The sequence below is a fragment of the Microcaecilia unicolor genome, chromosome 8, assembly GCF_901765095.1.
Source record: "Microcaecilia unicolor chromosome 8, aMicUni1.1, whole genome shotgun sequence".
Lineage (NCBI taxonomy): Eukaryota > Metazoa > Chordata > Amphibia > Gymnophiona > Siphonopidae > Microcaecilia > Microcaecilia unicolor.
In genome coordinates this window covers 208,018,228-208,045,082 of record NC_044038.1, presented here as the reverse complement: position 1 = coordinate 208,045,082, position 26,855 = coordinate 208,018,228, and the positions used below count along the sequence as shown (strand labels likewise).

The following is a 26,855-nucleotide window of genomic DNA, read 5'->3' as shown; positions in this document are numbered from 1 at the left end:
GCCTGACCAGAATAAATTCGGGTCCTGGAGGGTGGAGTTGGATTTACACCCCAAACAGATTCTGCAGCACCGACTGCCCGAACCGACTGGGGAGGCAGTAATGAGATGTGAATGTGTGGACAGATGACCACGTCGCAGCCTTGCAGATCTCTTCAATAGTGGCTGACTTCAAGTGGGCCACCGACGCTGCCATGGCTCTGACACTATGAGCCTTGACATGACCCTCAAGAGTCAGCCCAGCCTGGGCGTAAGTGAAGGAAATGCAATCTGCTAGCCAATTGGAGATGGTGCGTTTCCCGACAGCGACCCCTAGCCTGTTAGGGTCGAAAGAAATAAACAATTGGGCGGACTGTCTGTTGGGCTGTGTCCGCTCCAAGTAGAAGGCCAATGCTCTCTTGCAGTCCAATGTGTGCAACTGACGTTCAGCAGGGCGGGTATGCGGCCTGGGAAAGAATGTTGGCAAGACAATTGACTGGTTAAGATGGAACTCCGACACCACCTTCGGCAGGAACTTTGGGTGGGTACGGAGCACTACTCTGTTGTGATGAAATTTGGTATATGGAGCATGAGCTACTAGGGCTTGAAGCTCACTGACCCTACGAGCGGAAGTAACTGCCACCAAGAAAATGACCATTCAGGTCAAGTACTTCAGATGGCAGGTATTCAGTGGCTCAAAAGGAGGTTTCATCAGCTGGGTGAGGACGACGTTGAGATCCCATGACACAGTAGGAGGCTTGATAGGGGGCTTTGACAAAAGCAAGCCTCTCATGAATCGAACGACTAAAGGCTCTCCAGAGATGGCTTTACCTTCCACACGATAATGGTAAGCACTAATCGCACTAAGGTGATTCCTTACTGAGTTGGTCTTGAGGCCAGACTCTGATAAGTGCAGAAGGTATTCAAGCAGGTTCTGTGCAGGGCAAGAACGAGGTTCTAGGGCCTTGCTCTCACACCACACGACAAACCTCCTCCACTTGAAAAAGTAACTCTTTTTAGTGGAATCCTTCCTAGAGGCAAGCAAGACCCGGGAGACACCCTCAGACAGACCCAACGCAGTGAAGTCTACGCCCTCAACATCCAGGCCGTGAGAGCCAGGGACTGAAGGTTGGGGTGCAGCAACGCTCCGTCGTTCTGCGAGATGAGAGTCGGAAAACATTCCAATCTCCACGGTTCCCCGGAGGACAACTCCAGAAGAAGAGGGAACCAGATCTGACGGGGCCAAAAGGGCGCTATCAGAATCATGGTGCCGCGGTCTTGCTTGAGCTTCAGTAAGGTCTTCCCCACCAAAGGTATGGGAGGATAAGCATACAGGAGGCCGGTCCCCCAATGGAGGAGAAAAGCGTCCGACGCTAGCCTGCCGTGTGCCTGAAGTCTGGAACAGAACAGAGGCAGCTTGTGGTTGGTCTGAGAGGCGAAAAGGTCCACCGAGGGGGTGCCCCACTCTCGGAAGATCTTGCGTACCACTCTGGCGTGGAGCGACCACTCGTGCGGTTGCATGACTCTGCTCAGTCTGTCGGCCAGACTGTTGTTTACGCCTGCCAGGTACGTGGCTTGGAGGAGCATGCCGAACCGACACGCCCAACGCCACATCCCGACGGCCTCCTGACACAGGGGGCGAGATCCGGTGCCCCCCTGCTTGTTGACGTAATACATTGCAACCTGATTGTCTGTCCGAATTTGGATAATTTGGCAGGAAAGCCGATCTCTGAAAGCCTTCAGTGCGTTCCAGATCGCTCGGAGCTCCAGGAGGTTGATCTGCAGATCCTTTTCCTGGAGGGACCACAGACCCTGGGTGTGAAGCCCATCGACATGAGCTCCCCACCCCAGGCGAGATGCATCCGTCGTCAACACTTTCGTGGGCTGTGGAATTTGAAATGGACGTCCCAGTGTCAAATTGGTCCGGATGGTCCACCAGAGCAGTGAAGTGCGGCAACTGGTGGAGAGGCGGATGACATCTTCTAGATTCCCGGTGGCTTGGAACCACTGGGAAGCTAGGGTCCATTGAGCAGATCTCATGTGAAGACGAGCCATGGGAGTCACATGAACTGTGGAGGCCATATGACCCAGAAGTCTCAACATCTGCCGAGCTGTGATCTGCTGAGACGCTCTGGTCTGCGAAGCCAGGGCCAGGAGATTGGTGGCCCTCGCTTCGGGAAGGTAGGCCTGAGCCGTCTGGGCATTCAGCAGAGCTCCTATGAATTCCAGAGACTGGGTGGGCTGGAGATGGGACTTTGGGTAATTTATCACAAACCCCAGCAGCTCCAGAAGCTGAATAGTGCACTGCATGGACCGGAGGGCTCCTGCCTCCGAGGTGTTCTTGACCAGCCAATCGTCGAGATATGGGAACACGTGCACTCCCAGCTTGCGTAGGTAGGCCGCTACCACCACGAGGCACTTGGTGAACACTCGTGGGGCAGAGGCGAGCCCAAAGGGCAGCACACAATACTGAAAGTGCCGTGCGCCCAGGCGGAATCTGAGATACTGTCTGTGAGCTGGCAGTATCGGTATGTGAGTATATGCGTCCTTTAAATCCAGGGAACATAGCCAATCGTTTTTCTGAATCATTGGCAGAAGGGTGCCCAAGGAAAGCATCCTGAACTTTTCTTTGACCAGGAATTTGTTCAGGCCTCTCAGGTCTAGGATGGGACGCATCCCCCCTGTTTTCTTTTCCACAAGGAAGTACCTGGAATAGAATCCCTGCCCTTCCTGCCCGGGTGGTACGGGCTCGACCGCATTGGCGCTGAGAAGGGCGGAGAGTTCCTCTGCAAGTACCTGCTTGTGATGGGAGCTGAAAGACTGAGCTCCCGGAGGACAATTTGGAGGCAGGGAGGCCAAATTCAGGGCGTATCCGCACCGCACTATTTGGAGAACCCACTGGTCGGAGGTTATGAGAGGCCACCTTTGGTGAAAAAATTTTAACCTCCCTCCGACCGGCAGATCGTCCGGTACGGACACTTGTAGGGCGGCTATGTTCCCGTGGATCCAGTCAAAAGCCCGTCCCCGGCTTTTGCTGTGGAGGCGCAGGGGGCTGCTTAGGCGCACGCTGTTGACGAGAACGAGCGCGCTGGGGCTGTCCCTGTGCCTGACGAGGCCTTCGGGCCGGCTGGTTGTACCTACGCTTCGCAAAAGAATAGGGTGCAGCCTGCCGGGCCCGGGAAAAACGTCCACCTGTGGAGGTGGATGCTGAAGGCGCCCGGTGGGAGAGCTTGTCGTGAGCGGTTTCCCGCTGATGCAGTTGGTCCACCATCTGCTCGACCTTCTCACCAAAAATGTTATCCCCCCGGCAAGGGACGTCGGCCAGTCTCTGCTGGGTGCGGTTGTCCAGGTCAGAGGCACGCAGCCATGAGAGCCTGCGCATCACTATACCTTGGGCCGCAGCACGAGATGCCACGTCACAGGTGTCATAGATACCCCTGGACAGGAACTTTCTGCACGCCTTCAGCTGCCTGACCACCTCCTGATAAGGCCTGGACTGCTCCGGCGGGAGCTTCTCGACCAGGTCCGCCAGTTGCTGCACATAGGTCCGCATGTGAATGCTCATATAGAGCAGGTATGATTGGATGCGGGTCACGAGCATGGAGGATTGGTAGGCCTTCCTCCCAAACGAGTCCAGAGTGCGAGACTCCCGCCCCGGGGGCGCCGAGGCGGTATCCCTCGAACTCCGTGCCCTCTTGAGAGCAGAATCCACGACCGCTGAGTCATGGGGCAATTGTGGCCGCATTAGCTCTGGGTCGGAGTGGATCCTGTACTGGGACTCTGCTTTCTTGGGAATGGTGGGGTTAGTTAATGGTCGCACCCAGTTCCGAAGCAGCGTCTCCTTAAGGACATTGTGCAGCGGCACCGTGGAGGACTCTCTAGGTGGTGATGGATAGTCAAGGACCTCGAGCATCTCGGCCCTCGGCTCTTCCACAGAGACCACGGGGAAGGGAATGCTAATAGACATATCCCGCACAAAGGAGGCAAAGGAGAGACTCTCAGGAGGTGAGAGTTTCCTCTCCGGTGAAGGCGTGGGGTCCGAGGGAAGGCCCGTAGACTCCTCTGAGGAGAAATATCTAGGGTCCTCCTCTTCCCCCCACGAGTCCTCATCCTCGGTGTCGGACATAAGCTCATGTAGCTGAGTCCTGAACCGGGCCCGGCTCGACGTCGAGGCACCAAGGTCTCGGTGTCGTCGAGCGGTGGACTCCCGCGCCGGCGGGGACGGAGCTCCCTCCATCGACGTCGACGGGGACTCCACCTGCGTGGCGGTCGAGACCGGCACCGCAAGCGGCGGCGGTGTCGACGGCCCCGGCGCCGGGCTAGAGCTCGCCGGCGCCACAGTCATCGGCGCCGAGGGCGCAAGCACCCCCGGCGCCGGCACAGCCTGGCGCATCAGCCCTTCCAGGATCCCCGGAAGGATGGCTCTGAGGCACTCGTCCAGGCCCGCTGCCGGGAAAGGCGGTGGGGCCGGTAGGGGTGTCGGCGCCAGAAGCTGCTGGGGGCCAGGAGACGGCACCAAGGTGCCGGAACCCCGACGCGTCGGTACCTCCACAACCGACGGAGACCTCTCCTCTCGACGATGACGCTTCGGCGTCGACTCCTCTCCGATATCCGGATGCACCGAGGGCGACCGGTGACGACGCTTCTTATCTTTCTTACGATGCCCGTCACCGGCGCCGGAAGGCATGGAGGAGGAGGAGGTCGATCCCCCTCGGTCTCGAGGTACCGGGTCAGACAGGGTTCGGTCCCGTGGCCCACGAGTTGAGGGAGTGACCGGGGCCGACTGCCCACGCGGCCTCTCACCCCCACTCTCACCGGAGGACCGGCTGGCCGACGGGACCTGTTCTCCTGGGGTCGCTGCCATCGGTGCCGATGTCTCGGGCATCGATACCGGTACCGAAGGGCCGGGCGTCGATACCGATGCCTTCGAGGTCGACGTCGAGGGGCCGGCGCAAGTTCCAAAAAGACGGTCCCGCAGAACTTGCCTCGCAACCTGAGTCCGTTTCCGGAGACCGAGACACAGAGAACACGACTTGATATTGTGCTCCGGCCCGAGGCACTGGAGGCACCAAGCGTGGGTGTCGGTCTGCGAGATCGGCCGGCCGCAGCGACCACACTTTTTAAATCCACTCGGGACCTTCGAGGACATCGACGGAAAAATCGCGTCGGCGAAGTCAAAGTCGTCAATGGTGGCTGAAATCACACCACGAAAAAGGAAAACGACCGTGCGGCCACTAGGTCGCAATGTAGCGTCCCCGCTGGAAGCGAGGGAAAAAAGGGAGCGCGTGCTCCACACGCGCAGGGTTTCTTTTTTTTTTTTTTTTTTTTAAAAAGTAACCGGACGGTAACTAGACCGAAATAAACAAAGAAAAAAGCACGATCGGCGTAAACGCGATCGAAAATCCGGCGGCTGAAACAGAGAGAGCGGCGGGGCACGACTCTCTCCAGACGCGGAAAAAAAAAGGAACTGGTGGGAGCGGTCGCGCACGGGCGGGAAGATGGCCGCGCATGTGCGGTGGGCGTGCCCTGCGTGCCGACCGTCCCGCGAAGCTTTTTTCCGGTTGGTGGGGGCTGCCGCGGACGTCACCCAGTCGTGAGAACAAGCAGCCTGCTTGTCCTCGGAGAATGTACAGTTAAAGGAAAAAGGTGGGTGTTAGACCACGGGTTCCAGAGACTGGAGAGACACCATCTTGAGTTAAAGAGTATTTATTGGAAAAAGACTCAGCGCTGTGTTTTGGCCACAAGGCCTGCATCAGGAGTCTGTGTACAAGAAGGAATTTTCCTATGCTTTTTTTTTAGAAGGCATGCATTGCTTACAACGAAAGGTCTTTTTTAAGGCCACTCTGCTTGCTTAATTGAAAGTTCTTTACATTTGGAACTTTGATGTTCATCCATTCCTTCTTGCATATAGACTCCTGATGCAGGCCTTGTGGCCGAAACACAGCACTATGTCGAGTCTTTTTTCAATAAATACACTAACTCAAGACTGTGTCTCTCTAGTCTCTGGAACCCGGGTCCACTACCCACCTTTTTCATAAAACATCTCAGCATACAATAATATTGAAGTCACTTCTTTCAACTATTCAGTAAAGGCAATCCACAGCTCTGCTATATTCAGTGAGCAGATTCTCAACTTTACCGATCCAAGCCCATCTCTAATATCATCAAATATTTGCAAACAATTTTTCAACTCAACCTACAACTATGGCAAGAGAATCGCCAGAGACACTAGAAAATGGAGAAGCTTTATGACAAAAAAAAAAAATTAGTACCATAACTTACCAATTTGAAAGAGATCCACCTGACTTCAGAAACTTTATCTGAACAAAGAGTTAATGCAATGTGTCGTAAATAGTCATACACATCAACGGGGTTATACAGTTCCAAGATCAGGATCAGCTGTCTGAAATAAAAAATTGTGATCATCAATTCTTGCTCAAGGAAACACAGAAAAGGTTTCAGCTCGCTCTTAACTGCACAGTATAATAAAAGCTTGTTTAAGCTTTACTTACTCTGCCAGTTCATATCGAAACCTCCAGTTCCTGCTATTATCTGTCACCATAAACTCCTGAAGCTGGTAAAGATATTCTCGCCTTTTGTCTGATTGAAGTAACTGTAAGAATAGTTTCCCATCAAACAAAGTAGATCAGTAAACACAATTAATTACAAGGCAACATTATTCTTCTCTCATTGTGCTTCTAAATTTACCTAGTATTCCATGCAAAACCCATTTCCACACAGCAATGAGCCTTTACAAAACTGCCTACTTGAAACATGAATGTGCATTTTACTCCTAGGAGTCTCTGGCAAAAGGGTAGAGCCAGGGCTACAATAGACATGGTAAATGAGATTTAGAGCTAACTGTTGGGGGATAACTGTATAACTACAAACACAGACAAAAAGCTTATTATTAGCATTTGTATAGCGCTACCAGACGCACGCAGCGCTGAACACCTGATACAGAGAGACAGTCCCTGCTCAATAGAACTTATGCATACTTTCACCCTTCAAACTTTCCCCTTATATTCAGAGTGAAAGTACAGAGATGTGTCCACCTTGAAAATTATCCACAGAAAACTGTGCACTCACACTGATATCTATATTTGGGGTGCACAGTTTTTTCTGGATTAAAATGTGTGTGTATACGTAAATTTTCAAAAGCATTTACATAGTTGCAAATCTGTCTCTCCCCTTGCCCACTTCTCAAGGAGGAAGCAAACTTATGCATATATAGGCCATATGTGTATGTTTATTATTCTGTAGTTTATTTGCAGAAGAAAAATGGTCTTATTAAATTTTAGCTAACAATAATATTTTTATGAACTGCTGTACAAACTGTAAGATCCTCTGTACAAGAAACATGCACTATACTAACAAATGCAAGTCACTGTAGTACCTTGAGGAAATCATACAGATGCTTGAGGACTCCAATGCGCACTTCATCCAGATCTTTTAAGAATCCATTGAATATAGGCACCAGGTCAGCTGCTGTCAGTTTATCACCCAGAATCACTGCTAGCTCATGAATAGAGAAGGCCAGTGTTCGGCGGACCTTCCACTAATGGTATTTCAAAGCCCAGTATAAGGGGATACAATAAAAGTTGAAAGAATTACACAGAGATTTTCACCAACAAAATATTATCAGTAATACGCAAAAATTCCATGCTATACTTTTACTTTACTAGAAGTATTCAAGTGTTGTTCAAATGCTACTATAATGCCTCAAAACCAACGTTTGCAATTACTTGTTAGGCTTGTAGTCAAGAAGCTACACCATTTATATTAAAAGAATGTATGTTTTCTGGGATGACAGTCTAGGATTTAAGCGTAGGCAACACAAGTAACTGCACAGAGCACCAAATACCATAGTTAAACAAAAGTTCGATTCTGTGTGTGTTACAATCAGGTTCCATGATCTCTCAGGAAGAAAACTCTTTGTCACTGTCTCTAGTGCTGCTTACGGACACCGCTGTTGTCATTAGCATCATCTGCACCTTCTAAATTGTCAAAAGGAAAAATGTTCTACCTGTTCATCAGATGCCAGTGTCTCATATGTATCTCTCAAACAATGCCAGTTCTGTCTGCCCAGGGTCAGTGCCACACCTGGGAGGCTGTAGGCACAGTGTTTTGCAATTTCAGTATCAACTGTCTGGGCTCGAGCTGGGTCAGTCATTGACAAGTACTGGTCTAAGAGGGGTTGGGGTATGATATTCTGGAAGATAAGACAATCATGAAAAGGAAATTAATATAAAACTTTACAGGAATGATCAATGCATGTTTTATCTGATCATTTCAACAACACGAAAAATAGTCAAGTCATTTGCAAACCTGAGAGCCTCCTTGATAAGGAAAACATCTTTACATGACACATGCGTCTTCAACAGACATCTCACTGTAAATATACATTGCTGAGACAATGCTCACAGCTCGGGGGGGGGGGGGGGGGGGGGGATGGGATGGAAAAGCACTCAGCCACCACACAATGGTAACACCTAGAGGTGAAATCAGTTTCAGATGAGTCCACTACAAGGCCCAAGGCTCAGGAGTTTTGCTATAATGACTGGTCTAAATTAAATTGGGAAAAAGCTCCAAGTTGTTGCAAATTAAAGCTCATGATACTAGATACTAGTCCAGGTTCAGACTGACCTGGAAAAAAACAAAAATAATAATTAAGGTCTCTGATTTTCCTAATTTTTTAAATTGTGGCCAACAGTATCCTGTCTACTAGTAATTACCTGGATGATGGGAGGAGAACGTCCATCTATAATTGTGACCTTAAAAATAAATTATTCCTCATCGTGATCAAATAACAGATGGATCAATATTCAGTAAAATGGTCGGAGTTTTTTTTAAATGTCGGCTAAAAGCGCCACTATACAGATAGTGGCCAATGCTGAAAAAAAGGTAATGCAGTCAGTGCCGGAACTTACTGCACAGAAGCAATATTCAATCCGCTAGCTAATGGACTAAATATTGCCACCATTTGGATAAGTTCCAGAATGGTCATGGCTCTGCCCACTCTGCAACTCAGCACTATCTAGATAAGGGCTTTTGAAGATTGATCTGTCTTTTTTCTCTGGTATGTGAATGAAAAATAGTTAATTAGTCTAAAAATATGGGGGCCATTTTACTAAGACGTGCCCAAAAGTGGCCTGCGCTGGTGTAGGCGCATGTTTTGGACGTGCACTGGTCTATTTCCTGAGCGCGCCTGGAAAAAAGGGGATTTTTAAAAATTTGCCAGAAAATGGACGTGCGTCAAAATGAAAACTAGCACGCGTCCATTTTTGGCTTGAGACCTTAACGCCACCCACTGACTTAGTGGTAAGGTCTCACTCGCTAACTGGGCAGTTAAGCGTGCAGCGCGCACCAACTGCCGGATAAGGGCCCAGCGTGTTTTGGGCACTCGCCAAAAATGGAATTACCGCCAGGGGCACACAGTAGCCGGGCGGTAGTGCCAATTTGACTTGCGTTAGATATGCGTTGGCGCCTATGCGCCTTTGTAAAAGGGCCCCACCATCACAACCTTCTTTGGATGGAGAAATTCAAATGCTACTCACTCGCTCCTCTCCTGTTCCAGAGACAGAAAGCTCCAACCCACCTGGAACTTTGACTTTCTGTTGTCCAAAACAAAGTTTGTACTTCTTTCTTGGAGATGTTCATTTGCTCTATCTAATTCATTTGGTGAGCTCTGCAAAACACATATTTAAATTTGTTTTATATTCCATGCCTCCCAGACCAATTATGGTTCAGAGTGAACTACAAATATTGAAGAAAAACAGAACATATGTAAGTTACAATAAAATTATACTCAAAGCAAAGCAACTAAAATAAGATACACCTCTAACTATAGACCAGAAACAGTCAACAGTCTAAAAGCGAAAAAGAAACACCAAAACATTATGTAGCCATATGAGAGAAACAAGAAAATAATAAAATCTTTAAACAGCATCCCAGAAAATCTTGCCCTGTGTCATACACTTCCCTTTATCTGTAGCACAGGTAAGTCTTCAATCTCAGTAGATGACTCTCAGTGTCAAAATACCTGACTGAACAACAACAACCACCAATGAAACCTTGCTACCCCTCAGCTTCAAACAATACAAGACTGTTATTGGAGTGTAGGGGACATACAATTTCCTTACTTGTTCAAGCATTTTCTTTAACACTATGAAGTTCTGAGTCGCTGGTGGAATGAAAGATATTTATACAGGAATATTTATACAATCCACCAACTGGATACCGCTCCTGAGAAGATTCTTGATCTTGTTTTATTGAGTTTTAAATGCCTGAGGCGATGTTAACCCTTACATCTTGGTTTGATCTGAGACTGTAGGTTGGAAAATACAAATTGATCCTGGCAGCCACGTAAATTGTACCCAAAAAGATCTGTGAAGGCCAGAAATATTTTAAATCTGATCCAGAGTTCCATAGGGAGCCAACGAAACAATGCTAAAAGTAAGCTAACCTTTTCTCAATGTTTTCCTCCAAAAGGCACTCCTAAAGCTAAATTTTGCACCATCAGCAACCTAACCTACTTAAACTGAGTTGCAGAGGTTGAGGTTTGGCAACACCAGAGCCTTTATCACAATGTTTAATTCAGCAACTCTAAACAAATGGTTAAATGCTTCCTTGGTCACCACCGCTAACACATACTGAAAGCAATATGCATCTTCTCTACAGCAGTGGAGCAAAGTGAGCAATGCTGATGCCTTTCTTTTAATACCTTTGTTTATGTGGAAGATCATATACACCACAGATTTCCTTTAAGATAAGGCCTGTTATGTAGATCTTTTCTTGGCAAAGGGTCTTTATAAAGATGAACACTGTTTACGGTGTGTGTTAGTGGCTTTATAATAAACCCATGAAGCAGGCGATCAGACAAAACATGTGGGCCCTTTTTCAAATGTAATTCATTTTAATTTGTATCTTTGACTGTATTTTTTGGGAACAACTATCTGAAAGTTGTTCATTATTACTATGTGAATATTATATGACGACATTGGACAGAGATCACCAATTAGCAGTCAATGTTTCAGATTGTAACAATAAGAACCAAGACTCAGGAGCCATTCATATGGCTCAAACTTTGCAAACACTGGGTCTGAGAATGGCAGCGAAGTTATGCCCTCAGCATCTAAAAGGGAAGTGACCTGGACAACCCAATTCTGTAGCCTGGTACTGCTTAAATTCTAACTTGTAGGTTCAAATTTGCAGACTACTGTTTTCTCCTGTGACGCTAACTGAAGGCAGAGTAAGGAAAGAAAACTGTCAGACAAAAAAAGAAATGCCACTTTTCAAGCATGTTTTTCCTAAAGATCTAAGACGATCATTAAACAACTTTATGCATGCTCTGAGGCACAGTTTAGCTAACCTAAAAAAAAACATCTTTTACTTCCACTGTGTCAGAACTGACATAAAAGAAAAATCACATTTATCTGTAGAATGTTACCTGATAAACTAGTCTGCTGCCAAATTCTCTTTAGACAAAGAATTTTCACTGGATATTAATATATCAGATATGTTCTATAGAAACGTTACTAAACATGCACCCACTATGCTTTGTAATGAGCTGGCACTGGACTTTGGCATCTGTTCCTTGTGTACAGACGGAGAAGATGAAGTGTCCTTATTGTCGCTGTCGGTGCTGGTCTTGGCATGGAGTACAACTTGACAATTGCTTGTGTCCTCCTCACTACTTTTTGCATAGTCTTCATGCATGGAGTCCAAGTGGGCAGCCCGAAGCGCGGCGGACAGGACTTGCACCTGAGCTGCAAGGCATATGACAGTGAGTCACAAGAATTGCATACAGTGATCTTTCTGCTGCAATGTTTCATAGCATTTCAGGTATTCATTTCATTTTTGTTGGTTTTCTCACTCTTTCACATGAAAATCTCAGAAAACTTAAACGGCTGAGAAACTTGGAAAAATAGATTACTAAAAAAAAATTTAAAACAACATAATAGAAATAGCAATTTTGGTGTAAATAAGTTAGCCATCTACTTTTTACCCATCATCTGAGCTATTCAAGGGCTAATGTTCATATTTTTATAAAACAGACAATCATTTTGTGCCCACAGAGAACTCTAAACATTTGATAAACATACATTGCTTAAGATGAAGGGAGGATCACCCAGCCTAAGACCTTATTCAGCAAGGGTCTCATCTAATATACATACAGTTTGATTAACCATAGAAACTGTTAAAGTCATTGACCACAAATGGATGGAAACTCCACGGTCAGATCACTTCAAATTAAACCTGACCCTACATTGGCTGAAGAATAGACATCTCAAAGCTGATGAAAAAAAATATCTTACCAAACCAGAGGTAAAGTGGACACAACTGTGTTTTGGCAATCAATTTACGACAATTGGTCTATTCCATCTGATTCCATCAACTATCTTGCAGATTGGGAATCGAGATGTATCACCATTCTAAATGAATTAGCTCCTTTACGAAAAAAAAAAAAAAAACATTCACAAACCAAACAGGACCCCATGGTTCAACGAAAATGTGAAACAATTAAAATCTAGAGCCAGACAACTCAAACGAGCCTGGAGAAAAAACAAAAACAATCAAAATCTTAACGCTTGGAAAGAAAATACAAATATGAAATCAAAAAATCCAAACGAAACTACTATAATGAACTAGATTCTGACTACAAAGACTTGAAAAAGTTATACAAGCTACTGGATAAATTACTAGACACAAAACCAGTGTCCTCAACAAAATCAGGAATCCCAACAGCAGACGATCTTGCTAACTACTTCAAAGGCAAAATTGTCGATCTACGCAAAAATATGTCACAGGACTACACCAACCTTGATACCTTCCTAAATGAGCTAGACCCATGCTCAGAAGAATACCCAGCTGACCGAACTTGGACAAATTTCACCCAGATCACACAACAATAGCACTAGCAACCAATAAGATCTCTACAGGCTACTGTCAATTGGACACCTGCCCCAATTGTCTAATGACCACCCCCCCACACACACACACACACTCAATTCATCACTGAACTTACCTCCCACCTCAACTTATTGTTCCAGTATGACATATTCCCCAAAGACAAAAAGGTAATATACTACTCACACCATTACCAAAAGACATGAAAAAGAAAACTAACGATATCACCAACTACCAACCTGTGGCATCCATCCCACTTACAAGCAAACTGATGGAAAGCATTGTAGCTAAACAACTTACTGAATACATTGACAATTTCTCAGTCCTTCATGAATCTCAGATGGGCTTCAGATCTCTCCGCAATATGGAAAAAACATACTCCTCTTGCAATTTGACGTCAAGCGCATTCGATATGGTTGACCACTATATACTATTAAGAATACTCGACAAGATAGGCATAGGAGGGAATATACTCAAATGGATCAAGGGTTTCCTAACCACAAGATCTTATCAAGTAAAAGCAAACTCAAACATATCACCATCATGGAGTACCGATTGTGGAGTACACCAGGGTTCACCTCTCTCACCCATATTATTTAATCTGATGATGAACCCCTTGCTCATGCTCTATACAAGCACAATCTTAATCCTTTTCTGTATGCGGATGATGTCACCATTTAAATACCGTTCAACTCTAATCCAACAGAAATCACTGTTGCAATAAAGACTAGTTTAAGCTTAATGGATGCCTGGGCATCAGCATTCAAACTCAAACTCAACAAGGAAAAAGCTCACTGCCTTATTCTCTCTTCTCACCACAAACCAAACCTCTCTTCATCCATAAAAACCCGGAACATACTCTCTCAATATTGGACAAACTGAAGATCCTTGGAATTACTACTGACACCAGCCTAACCCTGAAGAGCCAAGCCTCTGCCACCAATAAGAAAATGTTCCATGCAATGTGGAAACTCAAACAGATCAAACAATTCTTCCCAAGGGAAACTTTCCGTAACATAATTCAAACAATGGTACTATCACGTTGACTACTGTAACGCTGTATATGCGGGATGCAAAGAACAGATCTTAAGGAAACTCCAGACTGCGCAGAACACGGCAGCTAGACTCATTTTCGGAAAGACAAGATTCGGAAGTGCTAAACCCCTACGCGAAATACTGCACTGGCTACCAATCAAGGAACGAATAGCCTTCAAAATTTGCACTCTGGTCCACAAAATAATCCATGGGCTGGCCCCAACCTACATGACCGAACTTATCGACTTACCAACTAGAAACATCATCTAATCAAGAACGTTTCTAAACCTGCATTACCCAAACTGTAAAGGACTAAAATACAAATCAACATATGCATCCATCTTTTCCTACGTTTGCACCCAGCTCTGGAACGCTTTACCTATAAACATTAGAACTGTGAACACCCATCTAAAATTTCGAAAAGACCTCAAGACTCACCTCTTCCGGAAAGCCTACCCAGCAGACCCGAACTAATTCGTGAACAATGCAACACATCTTTCAATCTAAGAAATGAACAATCCTATTACTTCAAACTGTACAAATTTTACCACTCCAGTTATAATTAAGTGTACTTCTACCCTTATCCTACTCTGTAGAAGCTGTAGTCCGAACCCCGGAGACTTATCAGCCTCGTTGGGATTACTTCTCTCTATATGCTACTATATATTCGTCCCAGAGTTGTATTCTCTTTTCCGGAACCTTATCAGCTTCCTTGCACCTACTGTTCTCTATTTCCACTCTGTATATATTCCCGGAGTTGGTACTCTCCTCTCCGGAACCTGTAAGTCACATTGAGCCTACTGCTATGTGGGAAAATGTGGGATACAAATGTAATAAATAAATAAAATAAATAAACCATGTTGAAATTGCAGCCTCACTACTTAACCAGCAGCACTTACATAGGTAGGATTGTAAATTGGGAAGCTATACATAGAAGTGATGCCATTTAAATTTCTGAAATCACCACTTCCACATGTAAGTGCCGATACCTCCATGTGGAAGCCATAGGGTCCATGCTGTTCATTTTTCCCACATATACATTGGTACAATGGCTGCTACTGCTGCATGTTATTTTAGAAAAAGCTCTGCATCAGCAAATCCTTTTTCTAAAATACTGCTGGAACTGAGCATACCATGACCTGGATATCTTAATTCCTATCTCTACTTTCTACGTAAAATGGAGCTCTTTATTACCTTCCACGTCTGGATCATCCATGTGCTCCTGCAGACTCTCCAGAACCTTTTTAATCTCACTGCTGGCAGTGAAGCTGTTGCACACATTCATGAGTCTCTGGTCTCTTTTGCTATCGTCATCTTCCATGCTCTTTGAATGCAGTATCTCTAGATCCTGGCTGATATCAGGGAGAGGGGAGCGCCAATACAGGAAAGAGTTATACATGTCTTCTGCATTCTCTGCCTGTGCTTTGGAACTCATTCCAGCACAACCGCCATCACCAGCACCACCTGCACATTTCCCAAGGTCCTTTAGCACAACTGAACCTGTGGCATTACCCAGAATCAATTGGTTTTGACTCTCTGTGGTGCTAGCAGAGCACATCACATATGCACCACCAGGATTTGGGCTTCTATTTATCAGATTATTGTTTTCTGATGACATCAATTCTCTTGGCAGGCTTACTTCCGTTTCCAAGGGACTTCCTGACCTGCAAATACATGATTAGTGACATGGGGATAAAACAACAGGAGTTCTAGCAACATAGAGCAGTTTATGTTACCTGACTAAATTTATTTTATCATAAGACTAAATGCAGGTGAGCACTTGAAAGTAAGCAGAGCTGCTTACCTGGAACAGGAGTTCTCTGTACACTTCAGGGGAATGCAGCCACACTTGACGGTGATGTCTACTGACAGAGCTGTGTTTTGGGAGCTCTCTTCTAGCTAAGTCTTTGGTGGCTTACTGGGTATGAACAGAAGTTCCTGTGCTTGGTTTAGCTCCCCCTATCTGCTTCAGTTGTGTTCCAAGCTGAGTGTGAGAAAAAGGAAGTGGGGCAGGGGGTGGCAAAGTGTGGCTAGGCAACTTCTCTTTCTCCACAGACAAGCAGAGGAGATGCAGGCACACTTGATGGCGAGTCATCAGCTGAAGGAATATTGTGTGGTTGGCCAGTCCATCAGCAGGCAAATAGGTTTCTGAGAACAGATTGGCTGAATGCCATGTCCTGAGATGTACAGCAGTTGACGCAGTAGTGGATAGCAAAAGTGTGATGGGAGGACTACGTCACTGCTTTACATATATCTGGGAGAGTAGCGTCTGAGAAAAGCGACTGACGTGGCCATGCCAAGAAGTTGAAGGACATTGCATGCCGTGGCTTTGTGGGTCTCGCATAGTTATTTGTAGCGGAGGGTGAAGGCTTGGTCACGTTCTTCCAACTGGTAGGTGGTAAGTTGTGTCCAGTCTAGCCCCGATGAATGTAATGGGACTGGCTGGGGGCAAGTTAGGCTTTATTGTAGTTGATGATGAAGTCTAACATTTGCAGGGTGGTCATGGTGTGGTGTATGGTGGTGTGAAGGGTATCTCTGGAGTGAGCAGAGAGAGGCCAATCGCTGACATATGAGTCGACAAGAGGCCCTACTTCTGCAAGTACACAGTAACCATTCTGCAAGACACTTAATAAACATACCCTGTGAGGCGACAAAAGTCTGAAAGGGAGCACCTTGTATTGGCAGTGTCAGGCCAGAAATGTGAATCAAAGAAATTGCTAATGGTTGGATGGACAGTATGCATCCTTGAGGTCGAGAGAGGCTAGCCAATCGCTGCACTCTAGGAGTGGCAGGATAGTGGTATGGGTGGTCATCCTGAATTTTTCCTTTTTCAAATGGACATTGTGGTGTAGGAGGTTGAGGATGAATCTGAAGCCACTGGTCTTTTTGGGGATGAATAAGAATCTGGACTACAACCCTGTGCCCCAGTGTTCAGGAGGCACTTCCTCCACAGCACTACTGAAGATTAGAGCACCAAGTTCTACCGCCAAGATGGGAACATGGAGGTGCAGCATGGTGGAGGATAGAAGGGGGTTGTCGTTGGGTGGGTAGGTAAGGAAGTTCAGATGATATCCATTAGCAGCTATGCTGAGGACCCAGCTGTCTGATGCGATTTCCTGCCAGAGCTTCACAAAGAGGCAAATCCTCCCCCAACCAGTAGTGAGTAGTGTGTCAAAAGGGGCAGACTTGACAGAAGGAAGCAGTGTTGACAGCTGCTTGCGCTCCCTCTGTCTCTGTTGTCTGGCTCGTTGTGAGAAGGTCTGCCGTAGGGGGTGTAGCGTTTTTAAGGATAGAACTGGTTGAAAAATATTTGATAATATCTTTTGTAATTGGGCTGGGCAGACTTTCAATATTGAGTAGTCTCCTGAGGTTAGGTGGAAAGCTCCCACAAAGTGAAACAGTTGCCCTTAATTTTGTCTCCAAAGAGGGTATCCCCTAAGTAGGGGGCATTTGGAGACAGTCATACAGGTCTTCTCTAAGGCTTTAAGCCAGGCAAGATAGTGTGTGCTGGAAGATGTGTCATAGGCATTATAAATAGTTTTTATGAGATGGTAACATGCTTCCTCAAGCGCCAGCTGTTAGTGGCTGAGGATGCTGTAGCTTCCCCTAGAAGCTGAAGCACAGAGTGCTGGTAGTAAAAAATTAGAGCTGGTGAGCCTGAATTTTCAGAGCAAGCATAGCACATTTCTTGCCCAAAGGCATCAAGGAGCCTGGGCGTCTTGCCAGAGGGCACAAGGAACTGGGATTTGGAGGATTTAGATTTCTAGTTGGCAGATTTTAACACCATTGAGTGATCTGAAAGCTGGGGTACATCACATCCCAGAGCTTTCTGGACTTTGTACTTTAGCTCCAGCTGCTTAGAAATGGGTGACACAGAAAAAGGGGTCTGCCAATTGGCGAGTTGGAAGTCCTGCAGGTTCTGGTGCACTGTAACAGCAATAAGCTGTTTTAGAGATGCTGCACAAGACTTTAGGAAATTAATGAATTCCTTTTTACTCTCTGCTTCAGAAGCAGTGTTTAATTCAAAGAAGCCAGAGAGATTTTCTGGAGGAATCTGATGCAGGGATAATCCTAAGGCTGTTACTGTGAGGGAGTCAGGGTTCGTGGGTTCAAGCAGGTGGAGGGTCTGGAGCATCCTCCCAGTGTGGTTCCACATCCAAAGGCTCTGAGTAGACAGATGGAGCATGGACTGGAGAAGGGTAGACAGATGGGCAGAGGGTCCAGTGCGTGTCAGCGAGAAATGGGAGAAGGTAGAGGAGTGTGGCTCTGACTCCATAAACTAAGATGGAAGGTACTGTTGGCAAGGGTGTTTCTGTGGTGTCATACAAGAATGGTCTTATAGTGCCACCAAGGGCAAAAGGGCTACAGGGGGCTAGAGACTCATAGGTGTGAGGACAACAGATTGCTGAAGAGGTTGGCAAGAAGCTTGGTGCAGTTAAGCAGCACTAATCAGCAAAAAGCACTGGAAGAGCAGCATAAAAAGAGTCTGAGGGGCCCTGGCTTTGTGGAAGAGGGCCCTGTGGAGTAAGGCGAAGTATAGAGGCAGATGTGGGATAGATCGTTGCTGCCAAATGGGAAGGGTGGGGGTGGGGGGGTCAGGCCCAGTGCCTCGGTCCTTGTGGGAAGATCTTCTGAAGGCCTTATCTTTGGACTGGGCTGTTTCTGAATTCTCCCATTGACCTGTGGTCGACTGGGGAGAAGACTAGTGGTCTAGTGCCTTGGAATACCACATTTTATGCTGGGGGGAGGGGGTGCATGAGGAAGACAAGGGAAAAGGAGTGGAGCAAAGATCTGCGAACACCTGCTGTACTCCCCACTTTTCACGGCCACCACCGTTTGCACTGCTGTGGGATGACAGAAGTCTTTGTGGGAGTGGAACAAAGAGCTAGAGCAACGCTGCACCTCCCCCAGTGGTGCCAAACGTTGGGCCCTGAGGGGAGGAGGTCCATGAAGTAGAGGAGCATTGGACCACCTCTTCTAGCGGTGCCTGACTTGGCCCTGAGGGAGGAAGATAGAAGAGCCGATTAATGCTGTGTCACCTCCCCCAGTGGTGCCTGTGCTGGGCCTTGGGGAGAAAGATGGGCAGGTGACCTGGTGGCCATGAGGCAGTCTGCTTTTTGAATGGGGAATTCCTGCTGAAGAGGCATCGGAACATCTGGAGACAGCAGACTTCAGGGCTAGATGACTTGTTAGCAGATGGTGTACTAAGACATTTACAATCTTTTTTATTTTCTGGTGAAATTTGAATAGTGAGAAGAGCTGCTACTTGTTGGGTTGGGTCTGGTCAGAGAAGATTAAGAACTGAAGCAGGCAGGGTGAGTTAACACAAAGCCCAGTGAGCCAAAAATGGCTTACTTAGCTAGAGGAGAGCTCCAGCACCACGGTTCCATCAGAAGATGTCATCATCAAGTGTGCCTGCATCTCCCCTGCTTGTCTGCAGAGAAAGGAGGAGTGGCCTAGTGGTTAGGGTGGTGGACTTTGGTCCTGGGGAACTGAGTTCGATTCCCACTTCAGGCATAGGCAGCTCCTTGTGACTCTGGGCAAGTCACTTAACCCTCCATTGCCTCATGTAAGCCGCATTGAGCCTGCCATGAGTGGGAAAGCGAGGGGTACAAATGTAACAAAAAAAACAAAAAAAAAAAGGCATCTCTTCCTCCTTAAAAATGTTCCATCTGGCATCATTGTATCACAAATTTGCTTCAACCTCCATTCCCAGTGTGTCTGCATATTATATTTTTCAAGTTATGTAACTACTGGGTATACGCCATCTTACTTAACTGAAAGGTACTACACAAATCATTACTACATATGACAGTAAATAAAAGTGCAATGCTCTTCTGATCATTTTACTTGAAGACTTGCACAAGGCTCTTTATTTCTGGATCGATTTCACCAGGTTACAGTAAGCTCTGTGACCCCACTGATATCAAAGTGTGACTCTGGGACCCAATAAAAGACACTGCCAGTGTAGCGCTACCTGGATGGTATGGGCTAGGACTTTTTCTGTTTGTCATTGAGTTTATGTTATAGTTTCTGGTCACTTTTGCTGAGTGGATGATTGGATCAATGTGGGCCTGACTGTCTGGTTTTATGGGTATGGAGTATTTTTGCCAGGCTGTATAGACCTGGTAGACTAGAGGAACAAGTGTTATTTGAAAAAGTGGGTGGAGTTGGTTGGAGAGTGGATGTGGATACATTTTTTCTACTAGTTGTGTCTTGGGTATAAAAGCTAAGGGAAGATATGGGGAGGATACTATTCCTGTTGTGATGGGTGGTGGGGGTGTAAGCTATAGGAGTTACTACTGGTGGAGAAAGAGTGGATCACCTTTCTTGTTATTTAAAAAACTCTGTTCCAACCACTGACCAGACTGGGGTTGTTTATAGAGAGGGGACAATATGGGTAGTGTGAGGGAGAGGCTAGGAGGAAAACAGGTTCAGGAGGGATTTACTTTATTCATTTCGAATATTTTTATGAGAGGCACGAGTTAGCTGGACATGTTGACAGCATGATGTTATTGAATGCTAGGTCGGTACGGAATCATTATCTGAGGAGTTAAGTGTGCTGTAGCTTGGGTGTTACAAAACTTTGGTTGGGAGAGGGAGGCAGTATTGATAAAATATCAATTATGCCCTGATGTGCTATATGAAGGAAAGACTGGTAAATGAAAAGGGGGGGGGGGGGGGGGGGGGGCTTGCTTTTAAGAAACAGTTAGTGTTTGTACAAGATTCTGATCATAAGGTTGGCGATCTAAATGCTATACCTAGCCCAGATATTAATTTGACAAGATGAAAGGTGTTGCTAGGTTTTCAAAAATCCAATTGTCTTAGAAGATTTTGGTGTTCATTTTGAGGCAGTGGGTCAGCTTTATGAGTCTTGTTTATCTGATAGTGTATATGACTAGGGGTTTTGACATATGGGCTTAGGACCAACTCATTCTGCTGGCCATATATGGGACTTTGATTTTTGCTGGATCTCATCTGATATCTGCACTCTTACTGATTTAGGTGGACATTTCCAATTCCACGGTTCAACTATTTCATAGTTGTGTTTGCTTTGTGTGTACAGGACAGGGATGTGAAGTTGAAACGTCCCTTAACTTTCTAACGTTGAACCAAATAGTTCCATCTGAGATAGCTCATACGTTTTGCATCTTGATAGATGAGGAAGCAAGGATTGTGGAATGGTGTCAGTCTGGCATAATGGGCCACCTCAGTTTATGACTGCCTTGCTTCTGTACAAAGGGTTATTATAAGGCTGGGCAGGCAGTGGACTGCGACAAAGTAGAAATATAAAGGTACACAGAAAAATGGCAGAAAGCTAGGACAGTAGAACAGCAGTGAACCCAGAAAGAGTGTTTTCCATTATATTAGTGAAAGCTGAGGGAAACTAAGGAAGTTTACTTTGCACAGACGATTTTGTCAGTGAACAACCTGCATGAACTGAATTATGTTCCTCTAGTTAGAAACTGCACTACAGCAAACAACCCCCCTCTTTTGTGGAGTTGTATTACGATGCTTGTACAGGCTTTTGAGTCCAAGGTGGGTGAATTAAAAGATAAGCATGTGGGAGATCAGGACAGGAAGTTGACAATTAAGCTGTGGATTCTGGTCAATCCCCTTTGAAAAGGCTGTGTAAAAGTTTCCATGGCAGACATTCATGTATTTGTGTGACATTAAAGTCTTTCACTGTTCCCAGTTTCCCCTAGAAGGGATTGGGGAGGGGGGACCAGATTACAAATTACATTTGTGTCTCAATTCCATTGTCCCTGTACAAATGGCAGAACTACCAACACCTGCTGATTTTGCTTAGCTATGTGTACCTGGAGGAAGATGAGTTTGTGGGGTTCTGAGAGCAGGAAGCAGCCACATTCTCTACTGGTGGCCGGATGCTTAGGGTTCCATCTTCTCTGATATAAAGTCCAGCACTAGATGGGTTTGCAAAAGTAGAAATAAATGGGCCCAGAGACTGGAAAGCAGCCTGGCGAACCTGTAACAGCACCAGAAAAAGAACAAACAACAACAAACTGATTTTCAAACTGGTTCAAATGAAACATGCACATAGCACCACGTCCTGCCTCAAAAAGTGACAAGCAGTGGGTGCCTACGAAAAATATATATGACGACCATGAGCTGTCATAGCCTAGGGTCACACTGAAACTGAAGTAATACTTATGAGCATTATCAAACATATAAAAGGCAAGTGACCGTACTCACTTGCAAATGCACAGTAGAGACTTCCCTCTCTGTCCCACCCCCGCGTCAAGACGTGATGACGAGGGGAGGGGGCAGGACAGAGAGGGAAACTGCGCGGAAGTGGAGGGAGGGAACCGCTGACGTCGCTACCGCTCCCCCCCCCCCAAGGTAGCCCCTACCGCCCCCACCCCCCCCCCCCGGAGTCGCCACCCCCCCCCCCCTTCACCCAGCCCGGGCCCTCTCTTCGTTATTCAACTTACAGCAGCGCCGAAAACAGCAGCAAGCAGCTCAGCTTCAGCTCCCGTCGGCCTTCCTTCCCTGCCTGTGCCCCGCCCTCGCCGACGTGACGTCACACGAGGGCGAGGCACAGGCAGTGAAGGAAGGCCAACGGGAGCTGCTGCTTGCTGCTGTTTTGGTGCTGCTGTAAGTTGAATAACGAAGAGAGGGCCCGGGCCGGGTGAAGGGGGGGCGGGGGCGACTCCGGGGTGGGGGGGTGGTAGCGGCTACCTTGGGGGGGGGGGGGGGGACATGGGAGGTCTCAGAAGGAGGGGGGGCCTTGGAGCGGGGAGGGCTGGACTGAAGGGGGCCTTCCAGCTGGCTGGGAAGAAGGCACGGGGGGGGGGGGGGCCTTGGAACTGGGAGGGAGGGCGGCGGGCGGGCAGGCAGGGGGCCCCTTACAGTTGTGAGGGAATGGGGCCCCTTACAGTTGTGAGGGAGAGCAGGGGGCCTTGGAACTGGGAGGGAGGGAAGGGGGCCTTGGGAGCTGGGGGGGAGGGCAGGGGGGAGGACTGGAGCCTTGGAGCTGGGATGGAGGGACAGAGGGGTCCTTGGAGCTGGCAGGGAAGGAGGATGGCAGGGGGCCTTGCAGCTGCAACGGGAGGGGGGCCTTGGGAAAAAAAAAAAACATTCCAATACGCGCCCGTTTTAACGGGCTTAACGGCTAGTATTTAATAATCTCTAATAGTTATCTAACTTTCCTTTTTGAACATGGTGGTGCTTCCTTTGGCTTTAAACCTGCTGCCTAGTTTTGAAGATTGCGTACACCTCTGTTATACCTGCCCTCGGTCTCTTTTCTGAGCTGAAGAGTGTTTATTTTACTCTATCCTCACATGGAAACTCTTTCACATCCCTAATCATCTTTGTAGACTGGCCCTTTTGGTACCTTTTTCTAGATGTTTTATGTCCTTCCTGAGCAGTGGTGACCAGAACTGCATAGCATCCAAGATGTGGGCTGAACGTATCTGAACAATGCCATTGTGTTCTCTATTCTGCTCTTTAATTACTACTACTACTACTTAGCATTTCTATAGCGCTGCCAGGGTTACATAGCGCTGTACAAGTTTAACATGGGGAAGGATAGTCCCTGCTCAAGAGAGCTTACAATCTAAAGGTTACAAACTATGTAGTCCCAATATTCGACTGAAGGAGATAGTGGATATGCTTGCCGCTTCTACGCAGCAGTATTCCAATGCAATTTTATCAATGTTATGATGTACTCATCAGTTCAAAATGCCTAGTGAAAATGTGATTTATTTCCGGTTCTTAAACACTGCCATTTTATCTTTAAGCTACACTCTGTTATTATTCTCTCTCTAAGCTTTAAAACCAAAGTTATCAGAGAAGCTAGGAGCTTTTTAAATTTACTACCCTATGTACAAATTATCTTGAACTATTACTGAAAAGATGTAACTAAATCCAAATAAATATTTACAACTATTAAAGAATATTTTTCCCATTCATATTCTGTGACCTTGCAGCATTCTCCAGTGTCAGGGTAGTCCTGCACTATGCTGTGAACACATCTAATATAATAAAACGCACCGTGAACGTTCTAATGAGGACAACGTTCTGAAGCCATCTGACGTCACTCCCTGGCTCTGGCTGTAGGGTTCGTGGCGTTCGTGGTGTGAAGCCACCCAGCCGTCTCTGCCCCGCCCTCGCGTCAAACGTCATGATGTCGAGGGCGGAAACAAAAACAAACAAATCCGGCAGCGCAGCGTCAGGGAAGGAGGCGGCGCTCCCGACGTCTCCAGCCTTCCCTTCGCTGTGTTCCGCCTTCTTCTGACGTCACCTTGACGTCAGAAGAAGGCGGAACACAGCGAAGGAAAGGCTGGAGACGTCGGGAGCGCCGCCTCCTTCCCTGACGCTGCGCTGCCGGAACCGCCACGGAGGTAAATTTAAAAAGAAGAAGAAAAAAAAAATAGAAATAGGGGAGAGAGAAGACAATGGGCAATAAAAGTTGAACAATGGGAGCGGGAGGGCAGGGGAGAAACGGCAGCATGGATGCGAAGGGGGGGGGCATGGATGCGAAGGGGGGGGGAGAAGAGGGCGGGCCAGGCTGGGATATGGGAGAGAGAGGAGCATGGATGCGAGGGGGGGTCATGGAAGGGAGAGAGGGGACTTGCTGGAAAAGGATGAATGGAGGCGGCAGGGGACAGAGGAGAATGGATGGGCATGGATTGGGAGGGCAGGGCTCAGGGAGAGAGGGGAATTGCTGGAAAGGGATGAATGGAGGGGGCAGGGGACAGAGGAGCATGGATGGCCATGGATTGGGAGGGCAGGGCTCAGGGAGAGAGGGGAATTGCTGGATAGGGATGAATGGAGGGGACAGATGGGCATGGATGGATATGGATTGCAGGGCAGGGCTCAGGGAGAGAGGGGAATTGCTGGATAGGGATGAATGGAGGGGACAGGTGACAGATGGACATGGATTGGGAGGGCAGGGCTCACACTCTCTCATATACAATGTCTTTCTGACTCTCACTCTCACACACTCTGTCTCACACTGTATCACATTCACACTATGTGCCACACAGTCACTCACACACTCGCTTGGTCTCATACACTCACTCTCACAGAGAATCTGTGTCTCACACACACTCTCTCTCTCGCCCACACACACACACTCTCTCTCACACTGTGTCTAACATACACACTTACACACACTCACATTCTCACACACACACTCTCTCACAAACACACTCACACCCAGACTCACTCTCTCTCTCACACACACTCACACTTTCACTCTGACTCTCAAACAGTCACTCTCACATACACTCTCCCAAACATACACACTCCGAGGAAAACCTTGCTAGCGCCCGTTTCATTTGTGTCAGAAACGGGCCTTTTTTACTAGTTTCCAAATAACAAACAGCAACTAAGTGGGTCAGACAAGAATTGTAAAAATGAGAAGATATATTTATACATTCAATGTGTGTTATCTATGCTGTATTTGAAAATTATCAGGGTCATTTACTTATTTTAGATGTTCATATATATTTTGCATAAAACATATGGCCTAACATTCAAGATCAGATTTAAGGATAATGTAAAACACAGGTGTAAAAGTGAAAAGGCCTGTGAAGCAGTTTGCTTACACAGTTTGGAAACGGAGTACTTTTTTGCCTATGTTTTTTTTTTGTTACATTTGTACCCCGCGCTTTCCCACTCATGGCAGGCTCAATGCGGCTTACATGGGGCAATGGAGGGTTAAGTGACTTGCCCAGAGTCACAAGGAGCTGCCTGTGCCTGAAGTGGGAATCGAACTCAGTTCCTCAGGACCAAAGTCCACCACCCTAACCACTAGGCCACTCCTCCACTCCTTTATTTATCTTCTGGAAACTAACAATTCCATGGTTTAATAAAAAAAAACAAATCACACAAACAAAAAATAGTGCACAATACTGCTACAGCCAGCTCTACCCAGTCATTAATTTAAGCTTTCTGAGCCATTCCCCAGCACCATCTCTGCGCTAGGTTTTGCCTGAACAATTTTTCCTATGTAAACTATTTCTTTTCCAAAGGGTAAAGAACACAAAAACACTTACTTTGCTCAAGCTTATTTCAAAACTGTAAAACAAACTGACTTGGACAATTTTTGCATATTTCTGTCCGATCATTAAATTGAACCCTAAGCAGCAGCCTACAAGTGCCTTTACTGAATGTTACTACAAACGAAGTGTGGTGGGACAGAAGTCCAAAAAGTACAAAGGGGTCAAATCTGAGTTTTGCCCTATTTCTGTATAATCTCTGATTTAATCACTTTACCATTTTGCCTCCATTCACCTAGATATGATCGAGTAAGAAAAGCACTACAAGGGCATATGTTTCAAAGGATTACTATAGCATTTTCAAAATGACTAAGCAATAAAGAAACCTGTAAAACACACCCTCTGCAAGAATTTGAACAGATATTCATTAGGCATGCTCTAGATTTTTCCATGTATCAAAAGAACAATGTAATTTTGCTGTACATTTTTATTCAATACTCTTGTTCTTCAGAACACAGCCAACTGGCAAAAGCATAGGCAGCGGCATCGCCCATGCTGGGCTTGACTAGAGCAGGTGTTATAGCACTGGCTGTATTTTTGCCTAAAGGTCTGCTGCAGAGGGGGCTACGTTATTTCATTACTCATGTTGCAAAATATCTTTAACACCTTGATCAGAACATTCTCAATGCACGAGCTCTTCTGAATTGTTGGTAAACATAAAATAATAAACAATAATTGTTGTAAAAATAAACAATACTGCAAATAAAGTACCAAGAAATGGATGCAACTCAGATAATGTAAAGAAACCTACTCATAGGGGACACTGACACCAAGAGAAGCTGCTCCAACATTTTAGTGGAAGGGCAAGGATTTTTTGTTTTCTTTTTTTCAGTGGAGCAGCAAGAAGAGCTTCCCCCTCCCCCCTCCAAAAAATAAAACTAAACACCTCGCCTTTATTCTGGTGTCAGA

General features: G+C 46.5%; 1 protein-coding gene across 4 annotated transcripts in view; it reads right to left on the bottom strand.

The window, feature by feature from the left end:
• LOC115476354 (serine/threonine-protein phosphatase 4 regulatory subunit 1-like) overlaps window positions 1-26,855 on the bottom strand; it is a 92,122-nt gene that overhangs the window by 17,464 nt on the left and 47,803 nt on the right. For all 4 annotated transcript variants that reach the window (XM_030212679.1, XM_030212681.1, XM_030212680.1 and 1 more), the window contains 8 exons: window positions 21,741-21,907; window positions 15,115-15,584; window positions 11,530-11,744; window positions 9,575-9,664; window positions 8,003-8,188; window positions 7,373-7,534; window positions 6,489-6,589; window positions 6,259-6,379 (listed from right to left, as the gene is read on the bottom strand). In XM_030212679.1, coding sequence (XP_030068539.1) covers window positions 6,259-6,379; window positions 6,489-6,589; window positions 7,373-7,534; window positions 8,003-8,188; window positions 9,575-9,664; window positions 11,530-11,744; window positions 15,115-15,584; window positions 21,741-21,907 — 1,512 coding nt within the window. The remainder of the gene's footprint in view (window positions 1-6,258; window positions 6,380-6,488; window positions 6,590-7,372; window positions 7,535-8,002; window positions 8,189-9,574; window positions 9,665-11,529; window positions 11,745-15,114; window positions 15,585-21,740; window positions 21,908-26,855) is intronic.